The sequence below is a fragment of the Ornithorhynchus anatinus genome, chromosome 12, assembly GCF_004115215.2.
Source record: "Ornithorhynchus anatinus isolate Pmale09 chromosome 12, mOrnAna1.pri.v4, whole genome shotgun sequence".
Lineage (NCBI taxonomy): Eukaryota > Metazoa > Chordata > Mammalia > Monotremata > Ornithorhynchidae > Ornithorhynchus > Ornithorhynchus anatinus.
Window position 1 is genome coordinate 56959563 of NC_041739.1, and position 25050 is coordinate 56984612.

General features: G+C 62.3%; 1 protein-coding gene across 2 annotated transcripts in view; it reads right to left on the reverse strand.

Moving 5' to 3' along the window:
* Positions 1 to 25050, reverse strand: part of TUSC3 (tumor suppressor candidate 3) — a 96868-nt gene that overhangs the window by 66325 nt on the left and 5493 nt on the right. For both annotated transcript variants that reach the window (XM_029076407.1, XM_029076408.2), the window contains exon 2: positions 6839 to 7008. In XM_029076407.1, the coding sequence (XP_028932240.1) occupies positions 6839 to 7008 (170 nt within the window). The remainder of the gene's footprint in view (positions 1 to 6838; positions 7009 to 25050) is intronic.

Here is a 25050-nt window from a genome sequence, read left to right on the forward strand (position 1 = left end):
GCTGACCGACCGACCGCTCGGAAACTGAATCCCACCCACGTCGGTGGATCCGTGGCCGGATTTTTGCCCCCGTGACCCGGAGGTCCTGCTTCCACCGAGGGGTGCGACGTGTTATTCCTCGAGGAGACGCCCTGACTTATCTGCCGGAGTCCTGAAGGTGGCAGGCAAGCGGCGCCGAACGATACGGGCCCGTCTCGGCTAGGGCGATAACTGGAAGGCGCTCGTTCCGTTAAACCCGTTCTATTAAATCCTCACCATTTGCATTGGGAGAACAAGATGATAACATCATTTCATCTCGACGCTACTATTCCCTTCGCGCTGCGCCTCTTCCCGGGAAGGGTTATTCATGTAAAACTCCCAAGGGTCTTTCGAAAGCCGGTTATGACCCCCGACGCCGGCTCCTTTACGTGTACGCAGGGAAGGGGACTTTATCGTTACAGCGTACCCGCTCCAGTGTCGGGTCCGGCGCTCGGCACGCGGAAGGCGCTCAGCGAATACCCTCCGAAGCACTTCTGGTACATATCTCGGCCGTATCTGTGATTTTTATTTACTCGTATCGACGTCCGTCTCCCCCACTTCAGACGGCGAGCTCGCTGCGGGCAGGGAACGTCGCTGTTTATCGTTGCGATGTCCTTTCCCAAGCGCTCCGCACGGTGCACGGTAAGCGCTCGATGAGCACGGCCGAGCGGGTGAATGAGATGTGACTAAATGGTCGCATGAATGTATGTAGGTACGTCCACACGAGCGTATATCTATCTATCTATCTATCTATCTACGTATTTCCTTAGTATCCGTTAAGCACTTACTACGTGCCAGACACTGTAATAATAATCACAGCGATGATGTTGGTATTTGTTAAGCGCTCACTACGCGCAGGGCACCGTTCCAAGCGCTGGGGTAGATACAGGGGAATGAGGTACTACGTGCTGGGGTAGATACGAGCTAATCGGGTCGGACACGGTCCCGGTCCCACCCGGGGCTCACAGTCTTAACCCCCATTTTACAGAGGAGGGAAGAGTGACACGGAGGATAATAATGACGTTGGTATCTGTCAAGCGCCCACTACGTGCCGAGCACCGTTCCGAGCGCCGGGGCAGACACGGGGGAATCGGGTCGTCCCACGTGGGGCTCACGGTCTTCGTCCCCATTTTACGCACGAGGCGACTGAGGCCCCGAGAAGCGAAGCGACTCGCCCACGGTCACCCGGCTGACGGGTGGCCGAGCCGGGATCCGAACCCGCGACCTCCGACTCCCGAGCCCGGGCTCTTTCCCCTGCGCCACGCTGCTTCTCAAGTGAACCGACCCGCCCAAGAACCCAGGTCCTTCCCGCTCCACCCACTTGGCCACACGGCGTCTCCGCTTCTCGGCGTCCCCTCCCCTCCCTTCCGAATGCGAACCCGACATTCTTTCCGGAACACTTAAACGTCCCGGCGGTCTTTAAGATTGATTTTCGGTCCCCTCCCCCCTTTCGCCGTGTATTCGTTTAAATAATCTCCCACCCCGCCTCCAAGTAGGGCTCATTTTGATTTCTATATGACCTTAAAAGGAAGACCCTTTCCCATACCGTTCTGGACAGAGTAGCTGAGAAAACAAGCTACAACCGGCGACGAAATAACTAGGTTCGGGGTATTTGGCCTGACGGTACAGAGAAGGCGGTCTACAAACGGCACTCGGGGCCGAGCTCCCCGCTCGCTCCCACGGACGGAAACTTCCCCTCGGCGGCACCGGCTCCGAAACCTAAGCCCCCGAAGCATCCGCGACGCCGGGAACCGAACGCCGCCGCCAGACGGCCGCGATCCAGCTCTCCGGAGGCTCCGTCCGGATTCGGCGAGGCCGTGGTTTACAGTACAGCTTCCGATGAAAGCTCCCGACGGGCGGTGGGTACGGTGACGGAGACCGTTTCGGATATTCTCACCCTTAGCCGATACACCCGAGTCACCGGTTTTCGGAAGAGAACGGCGGATGTGGCACCGAAAGGACCGTGCCCGCTTTCGCGGGGCGTTTCGCGTACCTCCAGCAGTTAGGAAAGTTAGGAAGCTCCGCTTTCTCCCTGAAGAAAATATCGAAAATTATTACTCGAACTTCGATTCCTGACAGCACGGGCGAGGGGCCCGGGCTGCTTTCCGGTCGGGATGGAAGCATCGAACGCTGTTTTCCGACAAGCCGGGGTACGGATCGGGACTCATTTCGTCGTCGTTACGACGACGACGACGACGAAGGCCATCTGTTAAGCGCTTACTGTGCGCCAGGCACCGTACTAAGCGCTGGGGTGGATACGAGCCAACGGAGCCGGACACGGTCCCGGTCCAGCACGGGGCTCGCAGCCTCACTCTCCATTTTAGAGATGGGGTTAATGATAATAACGTTGGTATCTGTTGAGCGCTCGCTATGCGCCAAGCACCGTTCTAAGCGCCGAGGAGGCTACACGGTAATCAAGTCGCCCCACGTACGGCCCGCGGTCTTCATCCCCATTCGACGGATGAGGGAACCGAGGCCCAGAGAAGTGAAGTGACTTGCCCAGGGTCACCCAGCTGGCCGGCGGCGGAGCCGGGATCAGAGGCCACGACCTCCTTGCACCGAGCCGCGCCGCTTCCCGGGCCGACCGGCTGGAAACCGAGTCCCACCCAGGTCGGCTGATCCGTTACCGGATTTTCGCCCCCGTGACCCAGAGGTTCCGCTTTTATGGAGGGGTGCGATGTGTTCTTCCTCGAGGAGATGCCCCGACCTCTCTGCTGGAGGCAGGTGGTTAACCGAGGCCCGGAGAAGTGAAGTGACCTGCGCAGGGCCGCGCGGCAGACGAGCGGCGGAGCCGAGATGAGAACCCACGACCTTCTGACTCCCAGGCCCGTGCCCTAACAACCCCTGTGCCGCGCCGAGCCCGTCCCACCCCGTACCGGCCCCGATTAAGGGACCCCCACCGAGCAGCGTGAGAAGCGGAATTCCGCGCCCGGGGCAGGTCGCCATCGCGTCGGCCGCGGGTCTCCGAGCTCCGGGAACGGACACGGGCCGAGCTCCCGACATCCCGGTCCCGCGCCCCGCGCTCGTCGCAACCGGCAGGACCCCCGCCACAAACCGACGCCGTCATCTCTCGTCACGCGGGAACACTCTGAGCGTTCGGGAACGTCACCGGAGGCCGCGGCGGTTGCCCGTGCTTGCCATCCGTAGCGACGTCCCTCCGCTAGAAACAAAAAAACAGCGGGCCCGTTCTTACGGGAGCGACGCCCCGCGTCTCGGCCGAGGCGAGGCTCCGTTTCCTGGGTCTGCTTCCGCCGAGGAAGGCGGGCCACGGACGGCGTCTTTTTAATCGATATCCATTCTTTCCGGCGGACTCTCGACCTGGAATCCCGGACGGGTCCGGGGGCTAAAAGGCAGTGCAATCTACGTAGGAGCACCCGCAGGATCGACTTCTCGGGAGAGGCCTTTTTCTTCCGACCGGTCAGGGGGCACCGAATCCGCAAGCGACGCCTCGTAACCTACTTCTGGACTGAGGTGACCGGGCAGCGGGGGAGTCGGCCGAGGGGCACGGGTACCGCCCGCCGCCGCCGGAGAGACGCCGGAATCAAGACGGAACTCTTGAAACTCGGGTGTTCCGGTGGACCGGCGCTCCTTTCCTTCCAGTCCCTGCCGGTTACGGGTCTAGCCGCTCCGCTGGACTGTATTCTCCCTAAGCGGTCGGCACGGCGCCGTGCACGCGGTCGGCACTTAGAAAACACCACCGACGGGGCCACCGACTGTAACCAACTCGACGATACCATCATCGCTGTAAGAATACCAGAAGCAGCGTGGCTCCGCGCCAAGAGCCCGGGGCCCGGGAGTCGGAGGCGGTGGGTTGCGGCCCCGCCCTCCGCCGCCCGTCGGCTGTGTGACTCCGGGCGAGCCGCCTCGCTTCTCCGGGCCTCGGTGACCTCATCTGGAAAATGGGGATTAAGACCGGGAGCCCCACGGGGGACGACCCGATCACCCCGCATCTCCCCCGGGGCTCAGAACAGCGCTTGAGGAAGCGCTTAACCGACACCACGGTCATTATCGACCGACCGACCAGTTATTGAGCGCTCACGACGTTACCGTCGTTGGTTTCATCGCATCCGTTGAGGGCAAACTGAACGCAGGGCGCCGGACTGAGCGCCCGGGCGAGTGCCGTGTGACAAGGCGCCGACGCGTTCCCCGCCCACAACGGGTTTACGGTCCGGAGGGGGAGGCGGACATTGGTGGTAACGACAGTAATGCCGGTGACCGTTAAGCGCTCACTACGCGCCGGGCGCCGTACCGAGTGCCGGGACGGATCCGAGCAACTTAATCCGGACACGGTCCCGTCCCATACGGGGCTCACGGTCTCCCCGGTCCCCATTTCACGGATGAGGGAACTCAGAGAAGCGACTCGCCCGCCGTCACCCGGCGGACGAGCGGCAGAGTAGGAATCAGAACCCGGGACCTTCTGACTCCCAGGCCCGGGCTCGATCCCCGTCCCGTCTCGCGCCGTCGAGCCCTCTGCGACCCACCGGGCCGCCACGGACGACACACCTCTCCCGGCGCACCCCGCCTCCGTCGGCCATCGTTCCGGTAGTATATCCGTAGAGTTTTCCCCGTGTAAATCCGGGAGCGGTCTTCCGTCGCCCTCTTCCGCGCGGTGAACTCGAGTCTCCTCCCTCGCCTCTCTCCCGTGCCGCCGCCGCCCGGCCCGGGGGAGTTCCGACCCGTAGCCGACGGGCCTTCCGCTCGCCAGCCACGGCCCGGGCCGGGCATGGACCGGGCGGACCTCCGCTCGACTCTCCCTCTCGCTGCCGGGACTGGAAACTCTCCGGACGAGACCCTGAGGGGGGACTGCCGTCCCCCCGATTCGATTCATCGCGATTAAGTCGCCTTGTTTCCGTCCACCCGTCTCCCCCGATTAGACCGTGAGCCCGTCGATGGACGGGGGCTGTCCTCTCTCTGTCGCCCAACTGTACGATCCAAGCGCCTAGCCCGGCGCTCCGCACAGGGTAAGCGCTCGATAAATGCTACGGAATGACTGCTCCGTCCACCGCGCCTCAACCGCCTTCCCCTCGACTCTATTTATCGCCACCGTCCCCGTCCGTCTCCCCCGATCGGACCGTGAGCCCGTCAGACGGCGGGGACCGTCCCTACCTGTTGCCGACCTGTTCGTTCCAAGCGCTCGGTACAGCGCTCCGCGCAGAGTGAGCGCTCGATGAATACCACCGAATGAACGAAAGATTCAGATGCCAGATCCGGACCTGAGTGCGGCGGGGGAGCAAGTGCGGGAGCGACGGAGAAGGGGGCGGGAGAAGACGAGAGGCCTCTTGGAGGAGACGTGCCTTCCGTTAGGATCCGGTCCGAGGGTCAGCTCCGTATCCCCGCGCTACGGACCGTGGGAACGAACAGCGGCCCCGCCGCCCCGCTCGGGGGGAACGGCGAAATCACCGAGAGGACGCCAGAGGGACAAGGCGTCGGTCCCTGTCGGTTAAGGCCGCCGATCGCTACCGTAGCACCCAGGAGAGGAAAGGTGAGTTAGTCTTCTCGCTAAGTAAGACGCAGAGCGACGCGCATCTCTGTTTCCTTGAATAGCGTCTTTCCGACAGTGAATACTGACTTTGAAGTCCGCAGGTGAATTATTTTACCCATGAGGTACGCCTCTCTCTCTCTCTCTCTCTCTCTCTCTATGTATATATCGTTTCACAGGAGAGAGCGAGAGAGAGCAAGAGGTTGTGTGAAGACACCGTTTCTACGCTCGTCTGCTTGGGGACGGATTAAACGATCACACCGATCTGAAACCCGCGATATCAAAAGCAGGGGATGGAATGGAGAGCGAGGCGCCAGATGCCACGGGGGGAATTTCTAACTGTGATCCTTCTCGCATTCGGACAGGTCGAGGTGTGACGCCAGCATCTCCGGGCGACGGGCTTTCGGAAACGGAGGGGTAGGGGGCCCCGTCGTAAAACTCCCTCAGAGCCCGGTGCGGGCGGGGAAGCGCCCACGTGCATCACGCTCCCTGAGATCGGCCTCGGGTGGGGAAGATCCGTCCGACGGATCCGAGGAGGGAAGGCGTCCCTGGCCGGAGGCGGGATTGGGGCTACGTGTCGGCGGCGAGACAGCGGAGACGGACGAGGAGGGGTGAGAAGGTCAGCACTAGGGGAGGGAGGTGCGCGGGCTGGACCGCAGAAGGAGGGAACGCGAGGCGGGTCGGGGGGGCGGCGAGGCGGTCGACCGTTCCGAAGCCGCCGCCGGGGGGTCTCTGTTCGACGCGGAGGTGGGCGGGCCGCCGCCGGAGATTTCCGAGGGGGCGGGGGCCACGCGTCCGCGACGTTTCCGTAGGAGAACGGCCCCGGCAGCAGAGCGGGGTACGGCCGGGAGCGGGGGGGGGGCGAGGCGGGAGGGGGAGGCTGACGCGGTCATCCGGGCCGGGGGGGGCCGCGTTAACGCGGCAACGGTCCGGACGGAGGGGGGGAGGGGGCGGATCTCAGCCCCGTCGCGAAGGGGGCACCGACGGGGTTCAGTGACGGATCCAATACGCGGGTGGAGCGACAGGGCGGAGTCGAGGATGACGCCGAGGGACGGGCCTGGGAGACGGGAAGGTGCCGTCCGCGGCGGGGGGGGGGGGGAGAGTCGGCGGGGGGGGGGGCTCGGCCGTCCGTCTCGCACGACGTCGGGTCCGAGGTGACGGGAGGACGTCCGAGTAGAGACGTCTCGAAGGCAGGAGGAGACGCGAGACCGGACGGAGGGAGAGAGATCGGGGCCGGAGACGGAGATTCGGGCATCGTCCGCGCCGAGCGGCGCCGGCGGACGGGCGCTCCGGGGCAAGCGGGCGGAGGCGGAGAAGGGGAGGGGACCCGAGCCGGCTCACCTGCAGACGGAGCACTGTCTCTGAGGCTGCAGCGCGGTGAACATGACGATCACGGAATAGTTGCGGGGCGGGGCCTTCAGGAACCTTCGGAACTTGTCTCCGTTCATGCGGATGACGGACCGTCTCGAGCTCCACTCCATCAGCTGCTCCACTTTTTCGGCTAAAAGGTTCTACGAGCGCGGGCGGGAGGAAAAAAAAGACGGGGGTTGGCGGTGGGAAGCCCGTTCGGTTCCCGCGGCCCCGGGTCTGCGGTGGGGCGACCGCCCCCCGCCCCCCCCCCCCCCAGAAACCGAAACACGCAGCAGCGGACCCTTCCGGGCGCGGAAGGCGTCCGCCGATTATCACCGTTCTTAATAACAGTCATCACAACTGTGGTATCCGCTGAGCGCTCACTACGTGCCGGGGACCGATCCCCGTCCCACGTGGGGCTCGCAGTCTGATCCCGTCGGACGGCCCTCTCCTAAACGCTCGGAACGGTGCTCCGCGCGTAGCAGGCGCTCCATCGATACCGCGGGCCGACGGATCCGTTGGGCGCCTCCCGCCTGCCGGGCACCGCGCTAAGCGCTGGGGGGGGGTGGGGGGGGGGGGGGGAGACGCAAGCTAATCGGGTTGGAGACGGGCCCCCGTCCCCTCACGGGGCCGGCGGTCTCCGGCCCCGTTTCACAGACGGGGTCACCGAGGCCCAGGGAAGCCACGTCGTCTGCCCGGGGTCGCGCGGCGGCCACGTGGCCCAGCGGGAATCCGGACCGGTTCCTCCCGACCTCCGGGCCCGCGCCCGATCCACTGGGCCGTGCCGCTTCTGAAGAGGGCTGCGTTAAAAACTCACCTCCCTGAGAGAGAGCGCGGAAACCGCCCGAGCAGCGGGGGATGCGAAACCCAGGTTCGGGGGCCGGCTCCGCCCGGCCCGCCGGGCGGGAGCTTCGGGCCAACGGCTGACCCGCGCCGTGCCGCGCTCTCCTCGCCCGCGAAATGCGGAGATCGGGCCTGGGCCCCCGGAAGGAGACGGTTCGGATCCCGGCCCTGCCCCTCGTCCGCCGGGCGACCCCGGGCGCGTCGCTTCGCTCCTCCGCGCCTCAGTTCCCTCCTCCGTCGGACGGGGATGAAGACCGGGAGCGCCTCACGTGGGACGACCCGATGACCCTCTATCTACCCCAGCGCTCGGAGCAACACCGAGGCGATGACGATGATTATTATTATTGTTGAAGGGGGGGGATCGGGCCCGCGAGCTCCGTGTGGGACAGCGACCGCTCGCCTGGAGCCACCCCGGCGCTTAGGACAGCGCCCGGCGCACGGAGAGCCCTTTAACAGACGACACCGTTATCGTCACCGCCCTCCGAGTCTCCCTCCCCCTTAGACTCCGAGCTGCGGCTGAATCCCAGAGGGGTTAGGGGGGCTCGACGGTCCGTTCCTGACGGCCCTCCGGACCGCGACGGCCGCGACGTTGGCGTCTGTTCAGCGCTTACCGCGCGCCCAGCACCGTTCTGAGCGCCGGGCTAGACGCGGGGGAATCAGGATGGCCCACGTGGGGCTCACGGTCTTCATCCCCATTATACAGATGAGGCGAGACCGAGGCACCGAGAAGCCGAGCGACTCCGCCCACGGTCGCCCGGCTGACGGGTGGCAGAGCTGGGATTCGAACCCGTGACCCAAAGCCCGGGCTCCTTCCACCGAGCCACGCTGCTTCTGTACCGTAAGCGCGTCGTGGGCGGGGACCGTGTCCGTTAGTCGACCGACCCCTCCCAGGCGCTTCCAACGGTGCTCCGCGCCCAGGAAACGCTCAGTAAGTACGACCGAACGAACGAAAGGACCGCGAGGAAGGCAGTCTCCGTGGCCAGCCAGAGAAAACCGCCTCCGGAGCGTCCCGTCGGCAATGTCGGGCGGTCTGGCCGGGGACGGCTTCCCTTACGCTCTTTCGGCACAACGCCGGGTTTGTCGATGGTCCGATTCTATTTGTCTCGATTCGATTCACTGCCGTCGCCCTCGTCCGTCCGGCTCCCCCGGCCGGACCGTGAGCCCGTCGGAGGGCGGGGACCGTCTCTACCTGTCCCCGACTCGTCCTTTCCAAGCGCTCAGAACGGTGCTCCGCCCGTAGTGAGCGCTCAGTAAATACTACCGACCGGACGGACGGACGGACGGACGGACGACGATCATCAGAGTCTCGGTTACGCGGTTATTACGCGCCGGGCGCTGCACTCGGCGCCGGTGCGGGTACGAGGGAATCGGGTTGGACGGAGCCCCCGTCCACGTAGGGCCCGCGGTCTCAATCCCCCGGATGAGGTAACTAGGGCCCAGAGGAGCGAAGCGCCTCGCCCCGGGCCGCCCGGCAGACGAGTGGCGGAGCGGGATTAGAACCCACGACCTTCCGACTGCCGGGCCCGTGCTCTATTCCACGCGGCTTCCCGTGCCGCTGGGCGCTTACTCCGTACCGAACGCCGCGGTCGACGGCAGCTGATTAAATCCGGCCCCCGGCCCACGTCCCCCGCGGGGCCGGCGATCGACCCCCATTTTACCGTCGGGTAACCGAGGCCCAGAGAAGCCGAGTGACCCGCCCGGCGTCCCGGAGAACGACGGCGGTGGAGCCGGGATCGGAACCCAGGTCCGTCCGGGTCCCCGGTCCTCGCTCTGCCTGTTAGCTCGGGCTGCTTCTCCCAAGCGTTTCGCCCTTCGTAACTTTCAAAACTAGAGACGTTACCACGGGGTGACCCTAAAGATCACAGAGAGCGTTCATCCCAAAATCCAGTAGCCGGGACCCGCTTCTCCAAACTGTTCGGTCAACGGGTTCGACTCCCGGCTCTGCCACTTGTCAGCTGTGTGACTGCGGGCGAGTCCCGCCGCTTCTCTGGGCCTCGGTCGCCTCATCCGTAAAACGAGGATGGAGACCGTGAGCCCCACGTGGGACGGCCCGATTCCCCCGCGTCTACCCCGGCGCTTACAACGGCGCCCCGCACACAGCGAGGGCTTGACCGACACCGTCGTCGTCATTATTATTATTACTACGGTATTTCTCGCTCGATAACTTTCGAACCTAGAGACGTACTACAGGGTAATCCTAAAAATTACAGAGAGCGTTCATCCAAAGTCCAGTAGCCGCGACCCAAACCGATAACTTATGAACGCCCCAGGAAAACAGGTCGCTCTCAAATGAACGGTGTTTCTAACTATTTAGAGGGATCCCCGTCATCTCCTTTAAAGGCGGGGGGGGGAGAAAAGACAACTGGTCTCATAAAATCGCACTCGGCATTTTCTCTCGCTGGTATGTACTGTTTTTACACCGTCTCTGCGGAAGGTGCCCGGTGGGAAGAGTTCCTACATGAGGCAGCGATAGCATTCCGTGACTTTTGTTCTCTGTGCTGTCACGTGTAAGGTTGGGTCGGCATTTCTACTGCGGACGTGTATCTTCAGTCCCGCCGGTATTTTCCCTGGTTAAAGACTTGGCGTTCAACCCTCGCGTCCGAAGAGCAACTTCTCACGGGGAGGTTCGGGAGAACAATTTCACCCGACAAAATTCTCACTTAGGGGAGCATCGGAAAGAGCCGCTCTCCGGGCGCCGCGGCCCCGCCGCGCCGCTCTCGACGTCCCCACTATCAAGGCCCCGTGTTCTCCCCTTTCCGTGTCTTTCGGCTCCCTCCCCGATAGGGCGAGCCGCCGTAAAATGAGAGAAATCGCCCCTAAATCCCCCCTGGACAGTCGACCGATTCGCTCGGCGGCGGAGCCGAACCGAGGATCCTTGAGGGTCGGAGTCCGGGGCCGAGTCCGCGGGGTTGACATGACCACAGCGACCCCCCGGCGGAAGGATGGTCGTCTAGCCCCTTCTTGTCGTAAGGGCATTGCCAAGGGCCGGTAATGATAACGCCGGTATCACGTTAAGGCGCTCACCACGTGCGGGAGCGCCGTTCTGAGCGCCGGGGGGGATACGGCGGGGTCATCGGGTACGTCCCACGGGAGGCTCGCGTTAATCCCCATTTTCCAGATGAGGTCAGAGAAGTGAAGTGACTTCGCCCACTGCACACAGCTGCCGAGTGGCGGGGCCGGGAGTCGAACCCGTGACCTCTGACTCCGAGGCCCGGGCCCTTTCCGCTGAGCCACGCGGCGTGTGCCAGGCACTGGGACTCATTCGTAGTATTTACCGAGCGCTTACTACGGGCAGAGCGCCGCACTGAGCGCTTGGGACGAACAAGTCGGCGACAGACGGAGACGGTCCCCGCCGTCGGCCGGGCCCACGGTCCGATCGGGGGAGACGGACGGACGGGGGCGGTGGCGACAGACAGAGTCGAGGGGAGGAACGGCTCGCGGAAACAACGGCGACTGAACAGAGTCGGGGCGACGACGTACGTCTCGTTAACCAAACGAACAGGGTGATGAAAACACGTACAGGTCGAGCGGACGGGTACGGCGCCGAGGGGATGGGAAGGGAGAGGGCGAGGAGCGGAGGGAGACGGGGGGGGGGCGGGGGGGGGGGGAGAAGAGGGTTCGGCCGCGGAGCGGTGAAGGCGGGGCGAGGGGAGCGGAGGGAAAAAGGGGGGAGCTCAGTCCGGGAAGGCCTCTTGGAGGAGGTGAGTTTTAAGTAGGGTAAGTCTGAAGTAGACCTATTACGTGCCGGGCACTGTGCTAAGCACCGGGGTAGACGGATACGGGACAGTCGGGTCGGACACGGTTCACGTCCCGCACGGCGACCGGTTTTATTACTCGCTCAGACGCTTTTTCCGTAAATACGCCGGTACGCGTCTCGACAAGACGAAAGGAAGTGAAAGGTACACGGACCGTTGGTTCCCGGATGCCACGGCCCCGGATAAATAAGACGGGCAGGAGCAGCGCGGCTCGGCGGCAGGAAGCCCGGGCTTGGGAGTCGGAGGTCTCGGGATCGAATCCCGGCCCGCCGCCCGGCGGCCGCGCGACCCCGGCGCGTCGCTTCGCTTCTCCGGGCCTCAGTTCCCTCGTCTGTCAAGTGGGGAGTAAGACCGCGAGCCCCCCCCCCGTGGGGCGACCCGATTCCCTCCGTGTCTCCCCCGGCGCTCAGAACGGTGCTCGGCACATAGCGGGCGCTTAACGGATACCCACGTTACCGTCGCCGGCTGAGCGCTTACTACGTGGCGGACACCGTGCCGAGGGCCGTAGCAGAGACGGGTTCCGCGCGTCCACCTGGGACTCGCAGTCGGAACGCCCGTTGGGCGGAGGAGGTGACTGAGGCCCGGAGAAGCGAAACCACTTCCCCGAGGTCACACGGCGGCCGAGCGGCGGAGCCCGGGTCCTTGGGACCCCCGGGCCCGGGCTCTGTCGGCTGAGACGCGCCGCTCCTCGAGGCCGAGGTCCGTATCCGCGAAGGCACGGATCGAACGAGGTCTGCTCTCCGACGTGGCCACCCTCACGGTACGGTTCTATCAGCGGTTACCCTCACACCCCTTTTCTTTTGACTCTTTCTCTCGGGCAACGTTTACTTCGCTCACGCTGTCGTTATCGTTATAATCCTCACCGTTGCATCTGCCGAGCCCACCCGCGTCAAGTGCCGCCACGGCTGGGACGCCCCCCCCCGACCCGCGTGGGGTTCACGGACTAAGAAGGGGGGCCGACAGGTCCCGAAACCTCATTTTCGCCAAGGGGCAGGCCGGGGGCACGGAGAAGTTAAGCGGCGGCCAGGTGGCGGAACCAAGACGAGAGCCCAGTCCCCCGACTCCTTGCTGCTCTGCCTCGAGGGACGTCGTCATGAGCCGGACTGACCCAGAGAAGCGGCGCGGCGGAAGGAGCCCGGGCTTGGGGGGGTCGGAGGTCACGGGGTCCGCATCCCGGCTCCGCCGCTCGGCGGCCGTGCCACCGGGGGCGGGTCGCTTCACTTCCCCGTGCCCCGGCTACCTCATCTGTCCGACGGGACGCGGGGCGACCCGATCGCCCCGTATCTCCCCCGGCGCTTAGAAGGGCGCTCTGCCCGTGGTGAGCGCCTAACGGATGCCGACGTTATCGTTTGCACGGGCCTCTCTCTCGTGAAAAACATGGCCCGTTTCCACCTGAAAGCACGAGGTCGCCATCCGCGCTAAACCTCTTGGAGAGCTGCTTTCCCGATTTGGTGGTCTGGAGGATGCGCGTTGGCACGAGAATTGGGGAGTTCAGTCCAGGGACGTCCGCACGTCTAGCGGCGGGGGTCGATTCGGTCACCGGGGTCTTCCCTACGAAAGGAGCCAAGGTGATCCCAAGGGAGACGGCCGGAGGGTAGACGTCTCGTTCACTCATTCGATCGTATCTTGCCGAGCGCCTGATGTGGGCCAGAACACCGTCCTAAAGTGCTTGGGAATAATACCGTGGAACGACAGACACTTTCCCCGCCACGGCGAGCTCACAGTTCGGAGGGGGCGACGAGACAAAGCCCGGGCCTGGGGGTCGGAGGGTCACGGGTTAGTTCTCCTGCTCCGCCGCTGGTCTGCTGTGTGACCTCGGGCGAATCACTTAACTTCTCTGCGGCTCGGTCACCTCGCCTGCAAAAACGGGGGTTAAGACCGCGAGCCCCCGCGGGGCGGGGACTGCGTCCGGTTACCTTGTATCTGCCCCGGCACTTAAAACGGTGCCTGGCGCGTAGCAAGCGCTGACGAATGCCATGGATAGATAATGATAAATATAGAAACAGCATAAACTGTGCAGAATATAGCGATAAACCATTACAGAGTTCCCTTGATCGTATTTCTCTAAAGACGTACAGGGGACAGTCTGCCCTCCTGTAACGCAGAGAAGAGGCAACCTCTAAGAACCACGCGTTACGGAAAGAACGCAAAAGAACGCCTCCACACCACCTCCGTGGACCGGGTTTTCACGCGCCCCGTCGGCAGGAACGTTTCTTAATCTCCCGGTGAAGAACTCCGCAGACCGCGGAACCGAAATTCCCGTGTCGGAGGAAGTGAGCGCTTAACAGGTACGACGGCGCGCGTGAAAGAAAGTGACGGCACCGTAGTTCCGTGACCTGTGATCATCCGCTAAATCTCCAGTGTAGAATCGCGAGGGTACCGTGAAACTCTCTCTTCTTTTCCCTATCATTCCCGCGCAGGAGCAAACGGGGACCGGATTTCCTTGATTGTCCTTATCCGTTAACGACCCCGGAGGAGTCGTCACGTTTTCTGGCACGGGGGAATGTATCGGAAATTTGCCGCTGACCAGAAGCCCACCGCCGCCCGCCGGGCGTCCTTCCGCGTTGGAGAGGGCCGAAGGACGCGGTCTCTACCTCTGTCGCATAAAGAGAGGAGGAAGTCTGCCCAGATGAATGACGGGTAAAATGGCAACGTATCCCGAAAGGGCCCAAGCCGCAGCAATAACCCAAGTGGAGGACAATGAAGCCGGCTCCGGGGATTTTCTATCCTTAGGTGCCAAGAGCGATAAGTGGAGAAAATGACAAATCGGTGGTCGGAAATGAAAGAGAGGAATCCAGGCTAGGTGGAACGGCGAAACGGCATAATGGCCGGAATACAGATCGAGCGGTTCCTAAGGTACAGTCGTCGTCGCCGGCAGTGAAGAAACCGGGTCGGGCGCGAGGCAAGGGACGGAGGAGACGGAGGTACTTTTTTAATGATAACGTTGGCGTCCGTTAAGCGCTCACTATGTGCCGAGCACCGTTCTGGGCGCCGGGGTAGATACGGGGTCATCGGGTCGTCCCACGTGAGGCTCGCAGTTAACCCCATTTTACAGATGGGGTCACTGAGGCCCAGAGAAGCGAAGTGACCCGCCCGCAGTCACACGGCTGACGGGCGGCCGGGCCGGGATTCGAACCCATGACCTCTGACTCCCCAGCCCGGGCTCTTGCCGCTGAGCCACGCTCCTTCTTCCGATGGGGCACCGCCCACCGACGCGGCCGGCTGCGGCTTTATTTGAACCGTTTCGCGCGCTCTTTCACTACGGACTCAAGAAGGCGATAGTAGCAAATTTTAAATCCACTCTACTCGGTCTTTAGAGCGGAGCAAAAAAGATGCTAGAAGTCAATAAAAACTTAATAACTGAATCCATCTCTCTAGGTTCGATCGGATGAACGTCTAGAGCTCTTCGGCGGGAAAAAGGCGCCACTTGGGCCCCGTCTAGACAAAATTTAAGGATTTAATATTCCTTCAAAAATAGCCGGAAGCGGAACGTACGCCAAAGTCCAGCTGTTGGGGTGTTTCGGCCGAGGAAATGACTCATTGCGGGGTTTCCGTCTTCTCACTCCGCTGCGCTCCTCTCGACTGCTTAGCGTGGCGCGCTCTGGAGAGTCGGTGCTCAATAAGTATCATCGATTCACTGAATTACTCCGGCCTGCAAGCCCTTATCACGGTTCAGGCTCTCTTATTCAAGAGAGCGCCGGTATAATTAGGCAAATCTATTTACGTCTGGAAGAATTAGGGTTTGGCAGGTCATCAGGATAGGCTGTAGATTTCTAAAGCATTTCAAAATCATATATATATATATATATAATATATATATATATGTGTGTGTGTTCGTTCCCCAAGTCTGTCGGCTGCACGCCGGGGTTCCAAGCGCTTGAGCATCCGAGGCGCTGGCAGAAGGTTTGGCGAGGGCTCTTCCGACCCGAAGCGGACATTCCAAGAGACCGGATCCCCGATTTAGGCCGCGCAAGACCGATTATGATGATAACTATGGAATCTGTTAAGCGCTTACTAAGTGTCAAGCGCTGCACTGAGCGCTGGGGGAGATACAAGACTGACGGGTCCTATAACAGGGCTCGCGGACAAAATAGGGAGAACTAGCCACCCTGTTCCATTTTGCTGACGAAGGAAACGGAGGCTCAGGGAAGTGACGACGGTTCATTCATTCGACGGTATTTATTGAGCGCTTACTAGGTGCAGGGCACTGTACTAAGCGCTTGGAACGCGCAATTCGGCAACGGATAGAGACGATCCCTGCCCCCCTCACAGTCTGATCGGGGGAGACGGACGGGCAGAAACGAGACAACTTGATCACGATGAACAGAATCACCGACTCGATTCTACGGTGCTCGATTCTTGGGCAGATGACTCGCCCGAGGTCCCGTGGCAGGTGCGAGGCGGAGCCGGAATGAGGACCCGGGTCCTCCGACCCTTCCCACTGGGCCGTCGCCGTTCTTCCGCAGGAGCGGACGAAAGGAACGAGAACCTCATTCGCCGGGACCTGACACCGGCGTGCGTTCTTCAGGGGTTCTTTCGATCCTTCTTACAGAAAGGCACGACTCTATCACGAGGAGGGGAGCGGAGACTGAAGAGACGGATGGACGCTCAGCTCTGCAACTGAATCATCAGCCATTTCTGTACCGGGCAAGACTGTCTTCTCATCAAAGAATCTTAAGCCCAGACGTTTCTCAGTGGCGCGGACGGACGCTTCCTCATTTTCAGTGGAAGGAAATGATTCTGATTTGGTTTCCGTCGACGTTCCCGTTCCTCGGGATCCTCTCTTTCCCCATCCCCCCCGCCCCCGACCCCGGAATCGGCCGACACGGGATCGGGAGGCCGCGGGGCCAGGACCTGTCTTTTCTCCTCCCGGGATAGAGTGTCATCGGGACCCGCTCCGGAACGATCGTAATGATGATTGTATCTGTCAGCGCGGACTACGCGTCCCCCACTGTTCCGAGCACCGGGGTAGAGCCGGGTCGATCGGGTGGGACGCGGTCCCCCCCCCGGTCTGTCCCGCGTGGGGCTCACGCCCTCGATCCCCGTTTTCCAGAGGAGGAGGCTGAGGCCCGGAGAAGCGACGTGACTCGCCCGAGGGCACCCAGGGGACGAGAACCGGGCTGGACCGGCACCCCCCCCCGAGGGAGCGCTCCTTTCCTCCGAGGAGAAAGTGACACCGGCACAACTTAAATACAGAAGAGACGCGGAATGGGCGCGACCTGGTCCGTCACAGGGAGATCCCACATCCGATCACTCGGGTTTAAGCGGGGAGTCAGGCTTCGAATGAAGCCCCGCAGGTGGACCGGAGGGAGCTTTTCCACCGGAAGAATCTCCGATCTGCATCCGAAATAATAACGGTGGTATCCGTTGAGCGCTTACTAGGTGCAGGGCGCCGTCCTAAGCGCCGGGGGGAGGTACGGGGTCAGCAGGTTGTCCCACGTGAGGCTCAACAGAGCTAGTGAATCTTCCCGTTGGCACTCCTCAAGGCCTGATAACACAGCAGCAGCCTTCGCCCTTGGCTTAAAGCCCTTCTCTTTCCCCCTCTCTGAAGAATAACGAGGTCGGTATCCCGGTAAGCGCTACTAGGTGCAGAGCACCGTCCCCAGCGCTGGGGGAGATACCGGGTCGTCAGGTCGTCCCACGCGAGGCTCGCGGTCCTCGTCCCCGTTTTCCCAGAGGAGGGTCACCGAGGCCCAGAGAAAGTGAAGTGACGCGCCCACGGTCACCCAGCTGACGGGCGGCGGAGCCGGGAGTCGAACCCGGGACCTCTGACTCCCAGGCCCAGGACGCCGCTCTGTCCCACGGGGGGGCTCACGGTCTCAATGCCCCATTTTACAGATGAGAGTAATAACACTTGAGCGCTCACTACGTGCCAGGCGCCGCACTAAGCCCCGTGCTCAGTTACGGATGAGGCGACTGAGGCGCCGAAAAGTTAGATAGCTTGCCCGAGGTCCCAGAGCCGACAACTGGGCGGAGCCGGCCGGGACTGGAACCCAGGTCCCCCGACTCCCAGGCCCCCGCTCCTTCCGCTAGGTCGCCCCCGCTGCTCTTTCGCCCCGTCGGCTTTGGGGAGAAAAGCACGATCTCCGGACGATCCCGAACGGTAAGAAACCCGGCCGCGCTCGTCTTCACTCCGAAGACCCTCCCGATTGAGCTCGATTCTCCCAGTCCCTCCCGGGGAGTGAACTGGGCACGTCGGGAGGAATATTAAAATCCGTAGACCGCCGGAAAGGGCTCACTCGGTTCCCGGCACGGTAGGAAAGCGCTAACGCTCCTTCGGAGGTGCTCAACCCGACTGTCACCGGGAGTAAATCTGGACGCTTGAAGAATCCGGGTTCAAGACTTTCCGAAAATCATATTCCTGAGGATTTAGGAAATTCCAACAGGATCCTCCCCAAGTGCCAAAGAGAGGTGGGCGATAGAGATGATGTAGAAAATCGTATTTCGTTTGTTGGGTGCGTCGGTTTTATGTCACTTCAAGGACATTCTAAAAACCAACACGGACAAATATCCCTTCCCTTTTCTCCTCAAGTGGAAATTAAGCCAAAGGGTTTGGGGGGGCGGGGGGAGAGGGGGAGGTGCCGGTCAGATTCATGGATCGTCCAAAAAAAAAAAAAGTTACCGCAAGTCCGTTGATTAATTACATCGGAGAATCCTACGGAGACGTCTCCCGTGCTATAAAACCTGGGACGAACGGTTACGTCGATGCGTTCAAACGCAACGGTGGCGATCTCTCGGATCTTCGCTCGCAAACGGCTAAACCGTGGCGGGGAAAGAGAACAATCCAAGCTCTTCCCTACACCGAGGCCGTTCGGCTAAAGCCACTACCTATTCTGTTTGAAAGATAAGAGCCCATTTTTGGCGTTCTAAAACTCGAACAGTGAAACGGGTAAGCTAAGAGCGCCGGCTAAAATGACCGCCTCGCCTTCCATTAACGACCGTTTCAACGGAACACGGCTATTAAGGGAAACCCTTAAAAACCCACGCAGCGATGCTCCGGCAACGTCTGAAGAAGCTATTTAGCCCGACTGGGTCCCGACGCAAATTGGATTTTTCCTCTTGGACGTTTCCCGCATTCCTTGCCACCCGAAGATGACGCCGGCTTTACTCGAGGGGAAATTCCGCCCCCTTTGTTTCCTACCCTTGTCTGTTTCCTATCCTCGTTGAGGTGTTCCTATCTTTCTTTTCTTTTTTTTAAGGATTCTCTCACTTCGAGGATTTCATCCACCGCTCCCGGTTCTGGATCCAAGCAGTGTGGCCTCATGGACAGGGCACGGGACCGTCTCTCTCTGTGGCCGAACTGTACGTTCCGCGCGGTCGCTACGGTGCCCTGCACGTAGTGAGCGCTCGATAAATCCTATTAATGAATGGACGAACGAGTCCGAAGGACCCGGCCCCTAATCCCGGCTCCCCTACTTGTCCGCTGTGGCACGCTGGGCAGGTCGCCTCCTACTTTGGTGCCTCGGTTACCTCATCGGCAAAGTGAGAACTAGAGACTGTGAGCCCGAAGTGGGACGCGGACCGTGTCCAACCCAATTAACAGTAATAACGATAGTAGCGATGGCATTTGTTAAGCGCTTACTATGTGCCGAGCGCTGTTCTAAGCCCCGGGGGGGGGGGGGGGGGGGGTCCGAGGCAATCGGGTTGTCCACGTGGGGCTCACGGTCTTAATCCCCGTTTTACAGATGAGGTCACTGAGGCCCAGAGAAGTGAGGTGACCTGCCCAAAGCCACACAGCCGGCAGGCGGCGGACCCGGCTTTAGAACCCACGACCTCCGACTCCCAAGCCCGGGCTTCTTCCCACTGAGCCAACCGCTTTCGAATCCCTGGATTCAACAGATACCGTAAAAAGAGAAAAAATGACAAACCGCTTTTGTCCCACCGCCTTAGTCCCGTGCAGTGCTAGCAGATGTAAAGAACGCGACGAGACGTGAGCAGAAGCAGAGGCCTCCACCCGCTGATTTCGGCGTCGCCGTCCCGCAGCTCTACCGAGCGGCGTGGCTCGGCGGAAAGAGCCCGGGCTTGGGAGCCGGGGGTCATGGGTTCGAATGCCGGCTCCGCCACTCGTCAGCCGGGGGACCGCGGGCGAATCACTTCACTTCTCTGTGCCTCGGTGACCTCATCTGTAAACGGGGACCAGGACCGGGAGCCTCACGGGGGACGACCTGACGACGGCGGTATCCGTTAGGCGCCCGACTACGTGCCGAGCGCCGTTCTAAGCGCTGGGGCGGGTACAGGGTCATCAGGTGGTCCCACGTGGGGTTCACACGTCTAATCCCCGTTTTACGGAGGGAGGGAACCGAGGCACAGAGAAGTCAAGTATCCGTTAAGCGCTCACTACGTGCGGACCACCGGCCTAAGCGCCGGGGGAGAGACAGGGTCGTCAGGGTCGTCCCACGGGAGGCTCCCGGTCTTCATCCCCATTTTTACAGTTGAGGTGACTGAGGCCCAGAGAAGCGAAGCGACTGGCCCCCAGTCACCCAGCCGACGGCGTGGCGGAGCGCTCACAGCTCATCCCCATTCTGCAGACGAGGAGACTGCGGCGAGAGAGCAGTGACGTGACCCGAGAAAGGGACCCTTTCACGCACCGGAAAGCGCTCCGTTCCATTCTGCATCGCGTCGCCCGGGGGGCAGGCGGAGGGACGTGGCCAGTGGGAGGGTGGCTTATTTAATCTTGCGTTAAATGATCAGCGTGGCACTTGTGTAGCGTCTACCGGGAGCCGGGAAGCCGTCCCGAGGACCGGGAAGGTACAAGGTAATCGGGTCGAACACAGTCCCTCTGCGCCGCTTCTTCGGGCGGCCCGGCGGACGGAGCCCGGGCCTCGCGGTCCGGAGGACCGGGGGGGGGGGGGGGGGGGTTGAGACCGTGAACCTCGTATGGGCCCGGGACTGGTGTCCAACCCCCATCCGCCTGCACCCGCCCCGGCGCTCAGCACAGTGCCCGCACCTGGCGAGCGCTTAACGAACGCCACGACCGTAAGCGTCCGCGGCTCTGCCCTCGTCGGCCGGGTGACCTCGGGCAGGTCACTTTCCCTCCTCACGGGTCTGTCACCTTCCTCCGGAAAACGGGGATTTCGCCCGTGAGCCCCGCGTGGGACAGGCACCGCGCCCGACCCGATTGGCGTGTACCCACCCCGGGGCTTCCAACAGCGCCCGGCACGTAGTGAGCGCTTAAACGCCTTGGGGGGAGAAAAAAGAAAACAAGACGCGCTGGTTGGTTCATTCGTTCAGTCGCGTTCGGTGAGCGCTTACCGCGTGCACGGCACCGCGCTGAGCGCCTGGGAGGCACGATTCGGCACCGGACAGGGACGATCCCCGCCCGACACGGGCTCACGGTCTAGTACGGTCCGGTCAATCCGAATCGGATTTTACCGACCACTCTGCGGGCGCCCACCGGGTCTTACCCCGTCCAGAATCCTCCCGCCCGTTCTCCCGCGGGCAGATCCCGTCATCCGTACCCCCGGCGATCAAAGTCCCCCCGGCTGTGAACACCTTGAGATTCGAACACACTCGATCCTTTTTGTCGGCCCGGAAATGAGCGGGGTGAGTCATTCTCTTCCTTTCCTCTCCGCTGCGCAGACGACGCAGTCGAGAGGAGCGCGGAAAAGAACGGAAGGGACGCGGAGAGAGACGATCGAGGCGGAGAGGCCGACGGGGTCGACGGCCCGGAAGTACGGCGGGGACGACTGAGCCAACTGAGACGACCGGTCTCGTGAATCGGCACGATCTCCCGCCGAACTGGCCGGTTACGTTTCCGACACGGGCCCCTCCCTCAGGTCGGCAGGTACGCCCGCTTGTCATTGATAACCTCGGTATCCGTTAAGCGCTCACTACGTGCAGAGCACCGTCCTGAGCGCCGGGGGGGGATACGGGGTCATCGGGTCGGCCCGCGTGGGGCTCACGGTCATAATCCCCCATTTTCCAGATGAGGTCGCCGAGGCCAGAGAGGCGAAGTGACTCGGCCCCCGGTCACCCGGCCGACAGGGATTCGAACCCGTGGCCTCCGACTCCCAAGCCGGGGCCCTTGCCACCGGGCCACGCTGCCTATCAGTATTCGACTACGACGTTCCGGGCACTGTCCTAGGCACCGGGGCGGAGGCGGGATAACGGGGTTAGGACGCGGTCCCTGTTCCACACGGCGCTCACGGTCTCCATCCCCACTCCACAGACGGCGACGGGGCCGGCGTCTGTCCGGCGCTTACTATGCGCCGGGCACCGTTCCGAGCCCCGGGGTAGACGCTTGTCGTCGGGTTGTCCCACGCGGGGCTCCCGGGCTTCACTCCCTGTTCGCAGACCAGCTAACTGAGGCACAGAGACGTTAAGCGACACGCCCCCCGGTCACACGGCCGACCGGTGGCAGGGTCGGGATCAGAACCCAGGTCCTTCCGACTCGCAGGCCCGGGCTCGAGCCGCTGGGCTCCTCCTCTCGTATCCTGCGTGACCGCGGGCATGCCGCTCCGCCTCTCTGGGCCTCAGTTCCCTCACCTAACCTACGACACGCCAGTGGAAAGAGCCCGGGCTTTGGAGTCAGGGGTCATGGCTTCGAATCCCGGCTCGGCCACTCGTCGGCCGGGTGACCGTGGGCGAGTCACTTGACCTCTCTGGGCCTCAGTGGCCTCATCCGGAAGACTGCGCGCCCCACGGGGGACGACCTGATTCCCCCGTGTCTACCCCAGCGCTCGGAACGGTGCCCCGCACGTAGCGAGCGCTTGACGGGTACCAACACACCGTGTCCAAGCTTAGTTTGCCTCTACCCCGGCGCTCGGTACGGGGACTGGCACGTCGGAAGCGCTTCGCCGGTACCGTTAAAGCAAGCCGTCGGGGAAAGTCTCGGGAGCGACTCCGAGACGTCGTCAAGGCCCCAGAATCCGATACCGCGGGAGAAACCCGCACCGCCCGCGATATTTTCCGAGAACCGGAGTACTGAACTGGCCCGGGTGGAGATGAATCTTTGTTGAGTTTAGCCCGTCACATCGAATAAGGATTCAAGTGCCGAGCCATCTCGCCAGAATACGACAATGCAGTTCCGAAATAACCAATACCAGCAGCTTCTTTTACCGATCCGAGTACCCACCTAAACAGTTCAGTGACCTAGGCTCCGGCCCCCGCTTTTCATCCGAGTTCCCTGGGCTCTGACAGCAGCCTGCTACGGAAAACTGCTTTTTCCGCTCTCGCCGAAGTCAGCCGGAATATATCATTCAGGTGGGTTTCGGTTTTGTCTCTAAATCTCCGCCGACCGAGAAACGAACGGATGGCTGAAGAGACTTGGGTCTGATGATTAAACCCTCCAAGCGCACGGCTACCTTTCTGCGTTTCGGACCCCCCCACATCAACAGTTGGCATTTATTCAGCTCCGCCGGTCGCCGCTTTCCAAACGCTCGACGGGTACTCAGTTCTCACCGCACTCTGCTGAGTGACGATGGGGTTTTTTTTTTCCTTAATCCTCACAAACCATTAATGAACGTTAAAGGAGGAGGAGGAGAGTGACGGAAGTAGCCAGGGAGGTGACGGAAGCAGGAGAGGAGGAAGAGAAACCGAGGTCGGAGCCCTTTCTCCCGAAGGGTCGGTCCCCGGTGTCAGAGGCGACGGAGAGGCCCAGGAGAATTTAGGCAGAGGACGCTCCTTCGGATTAGGTGACCAGCAAACCGTCGACAATCTTGAAGAGAGCGGTTTTAAGAGAGTGGAGGGAGCAGACGGCAGATTCTGGGTCGAGGAGGGAGTTGGAGGAGAGGGAGCGGGTGGAAACTGCAGGATCGGGGAGTTCAGACACTCTCCCGAGCGCTCGGCCCGGTGCTCCGCACACAGTGAGCGCTCAGTAAATACCACTGACCGGAGGAGCGAGTGAGAGGAGGGAGATGACGGGTCGCTAGGCTTCAAGCTCGTTCTAATAATGATGATGATGATGACAACAACAACAACGCCGGTACTGGTTAAGCGTTTACTACGTGCCGAGCACCGTTCCGGGCGCCGGGGGGGGGGGGGGGGGGGGGGGGGGGGGGGATACGGGGTCATCGGGTCGTCCCGCGGGAGGCTCACCGTTAATCCCCATTTTACAGAGAAGTCAAGCGACTCGCCCCCAGTCGCACGGCTGACAAGTGGGGAAGCAGCACGGCTCGGGGGAAAAGAGCCCGGGCTTCGGAGTCAGAGGTCACGGGTTCGACTCCCGGCTCCGCCGCCCGTCAGCTGTGTGACGGCGGGCGAGTCGCTTCACTTCTCTGGGCCTCGGTGACCTCGTCCGGAAAATGGGGACTAACCGGGAGCCTCCCGTGGGACGGCCCGGTATCTCCCCCGGCGCTCGGAACGGTGCCCGGCACGCGGTAAGCGCTCGGCAGGTACCGACGTCGTTATTAAGTGGCAGGGCGGGGACTCGCACCCACGACACGCAGCGTGGCTCGGTGGAAAGAGCCCGGGCTTCGGAGTCAGGGCTCATGGGTTCGGATCCCGGCTCTGCCACTCGTCGGCTGTGTGACTGTGGGCGAGTCGCTTCACCTCTCTGGGCCCCGGTTCCCTCGTCCGTAAAATGGGGACTAAGACCGGGAGCCCCACGTGGGACGACCCGATTCCCCCGTGTCTCCCCCGGCGCTTAGAACGGCGCTCGGCACGTAGTGAGCGCTCGACAGATACCAACGTTATTACATGCGACCCCAGAGCCCGGGCTCTTTCCACTGAGCCGTGGAACGCGTCCGCTGATTCCGGTATACCGTCCTCTCCCGGGCGCTTAATTCAGTGCTCTGCACATGAAGAAGGCTCAGGAGATACCACTGACTGCTGTGCTTCGGGCTCACTTCTGTGGCCGTCGCAAACCCCCCTCCCCTCGATCGCTCCCACGGCGGGTGGCCTCCGACGGGCGGGCTCGTTTTCCGGTGGCTCGGTCGAAATACCAACGGGAAGCGGGTCGCCTCAAAGCTTGATTCGTTCGACGGTGTTCACGGAGGGCCTGCCACGCGCGGAGCACCGTGCCGAGCGCTTGGAACGGGCAATTCGGGCAACGGATAGAGACGGTCCCTGCCCCCCGACGGGCTTTGTGGACCCGAGACGCGCTTCCGGAAGTCAAGAGGCATCTGCGCTGCCCCGGATCCCGGAGTGAAATAGCGAGCGCTTCCCCTGAGCGCTAACTACGTGTCGGGGGACCGTGCCGAGCACTGGGAAGGACACCGCGTCATCGGAAGGGACGGGGCCCCCGTCCCAAGTGGGGCTCGCCGTCTGAGAGGTTAGGAGAGCGCATGGTTCAGTCCCATTTTACAGGCGGGGAAACCGAGGCCGAGACGAGCCGACTCGCCCAAGTGGGCCGGTGGCGGGGCTGGGACTCCAACCGGTGTCTGCCGACCTCCTGAACCGCGCACTCGCCGCCGATTCGGTAACGCTCCTCTTGAGTATTCCTCTTTCGTCCCCACCGTCCCGAAAATTGCCACCGGTTGCTCCGTCTTCCCGTAATTTAGCACACTCCGTCTGACGGCAAATAGGCAGAAGGACGGCCAGCGTCAATAGAAGGGCTCCTTCGGGACGATGCCCGCGTTGCCGAGTGCACCGGTCATCATTAGGGGACCCAGGTCGGGAAGCAGCGTGGCTCGGTGGCCAGAGCGCGGGCTCGGGAGCCCGAGGTCA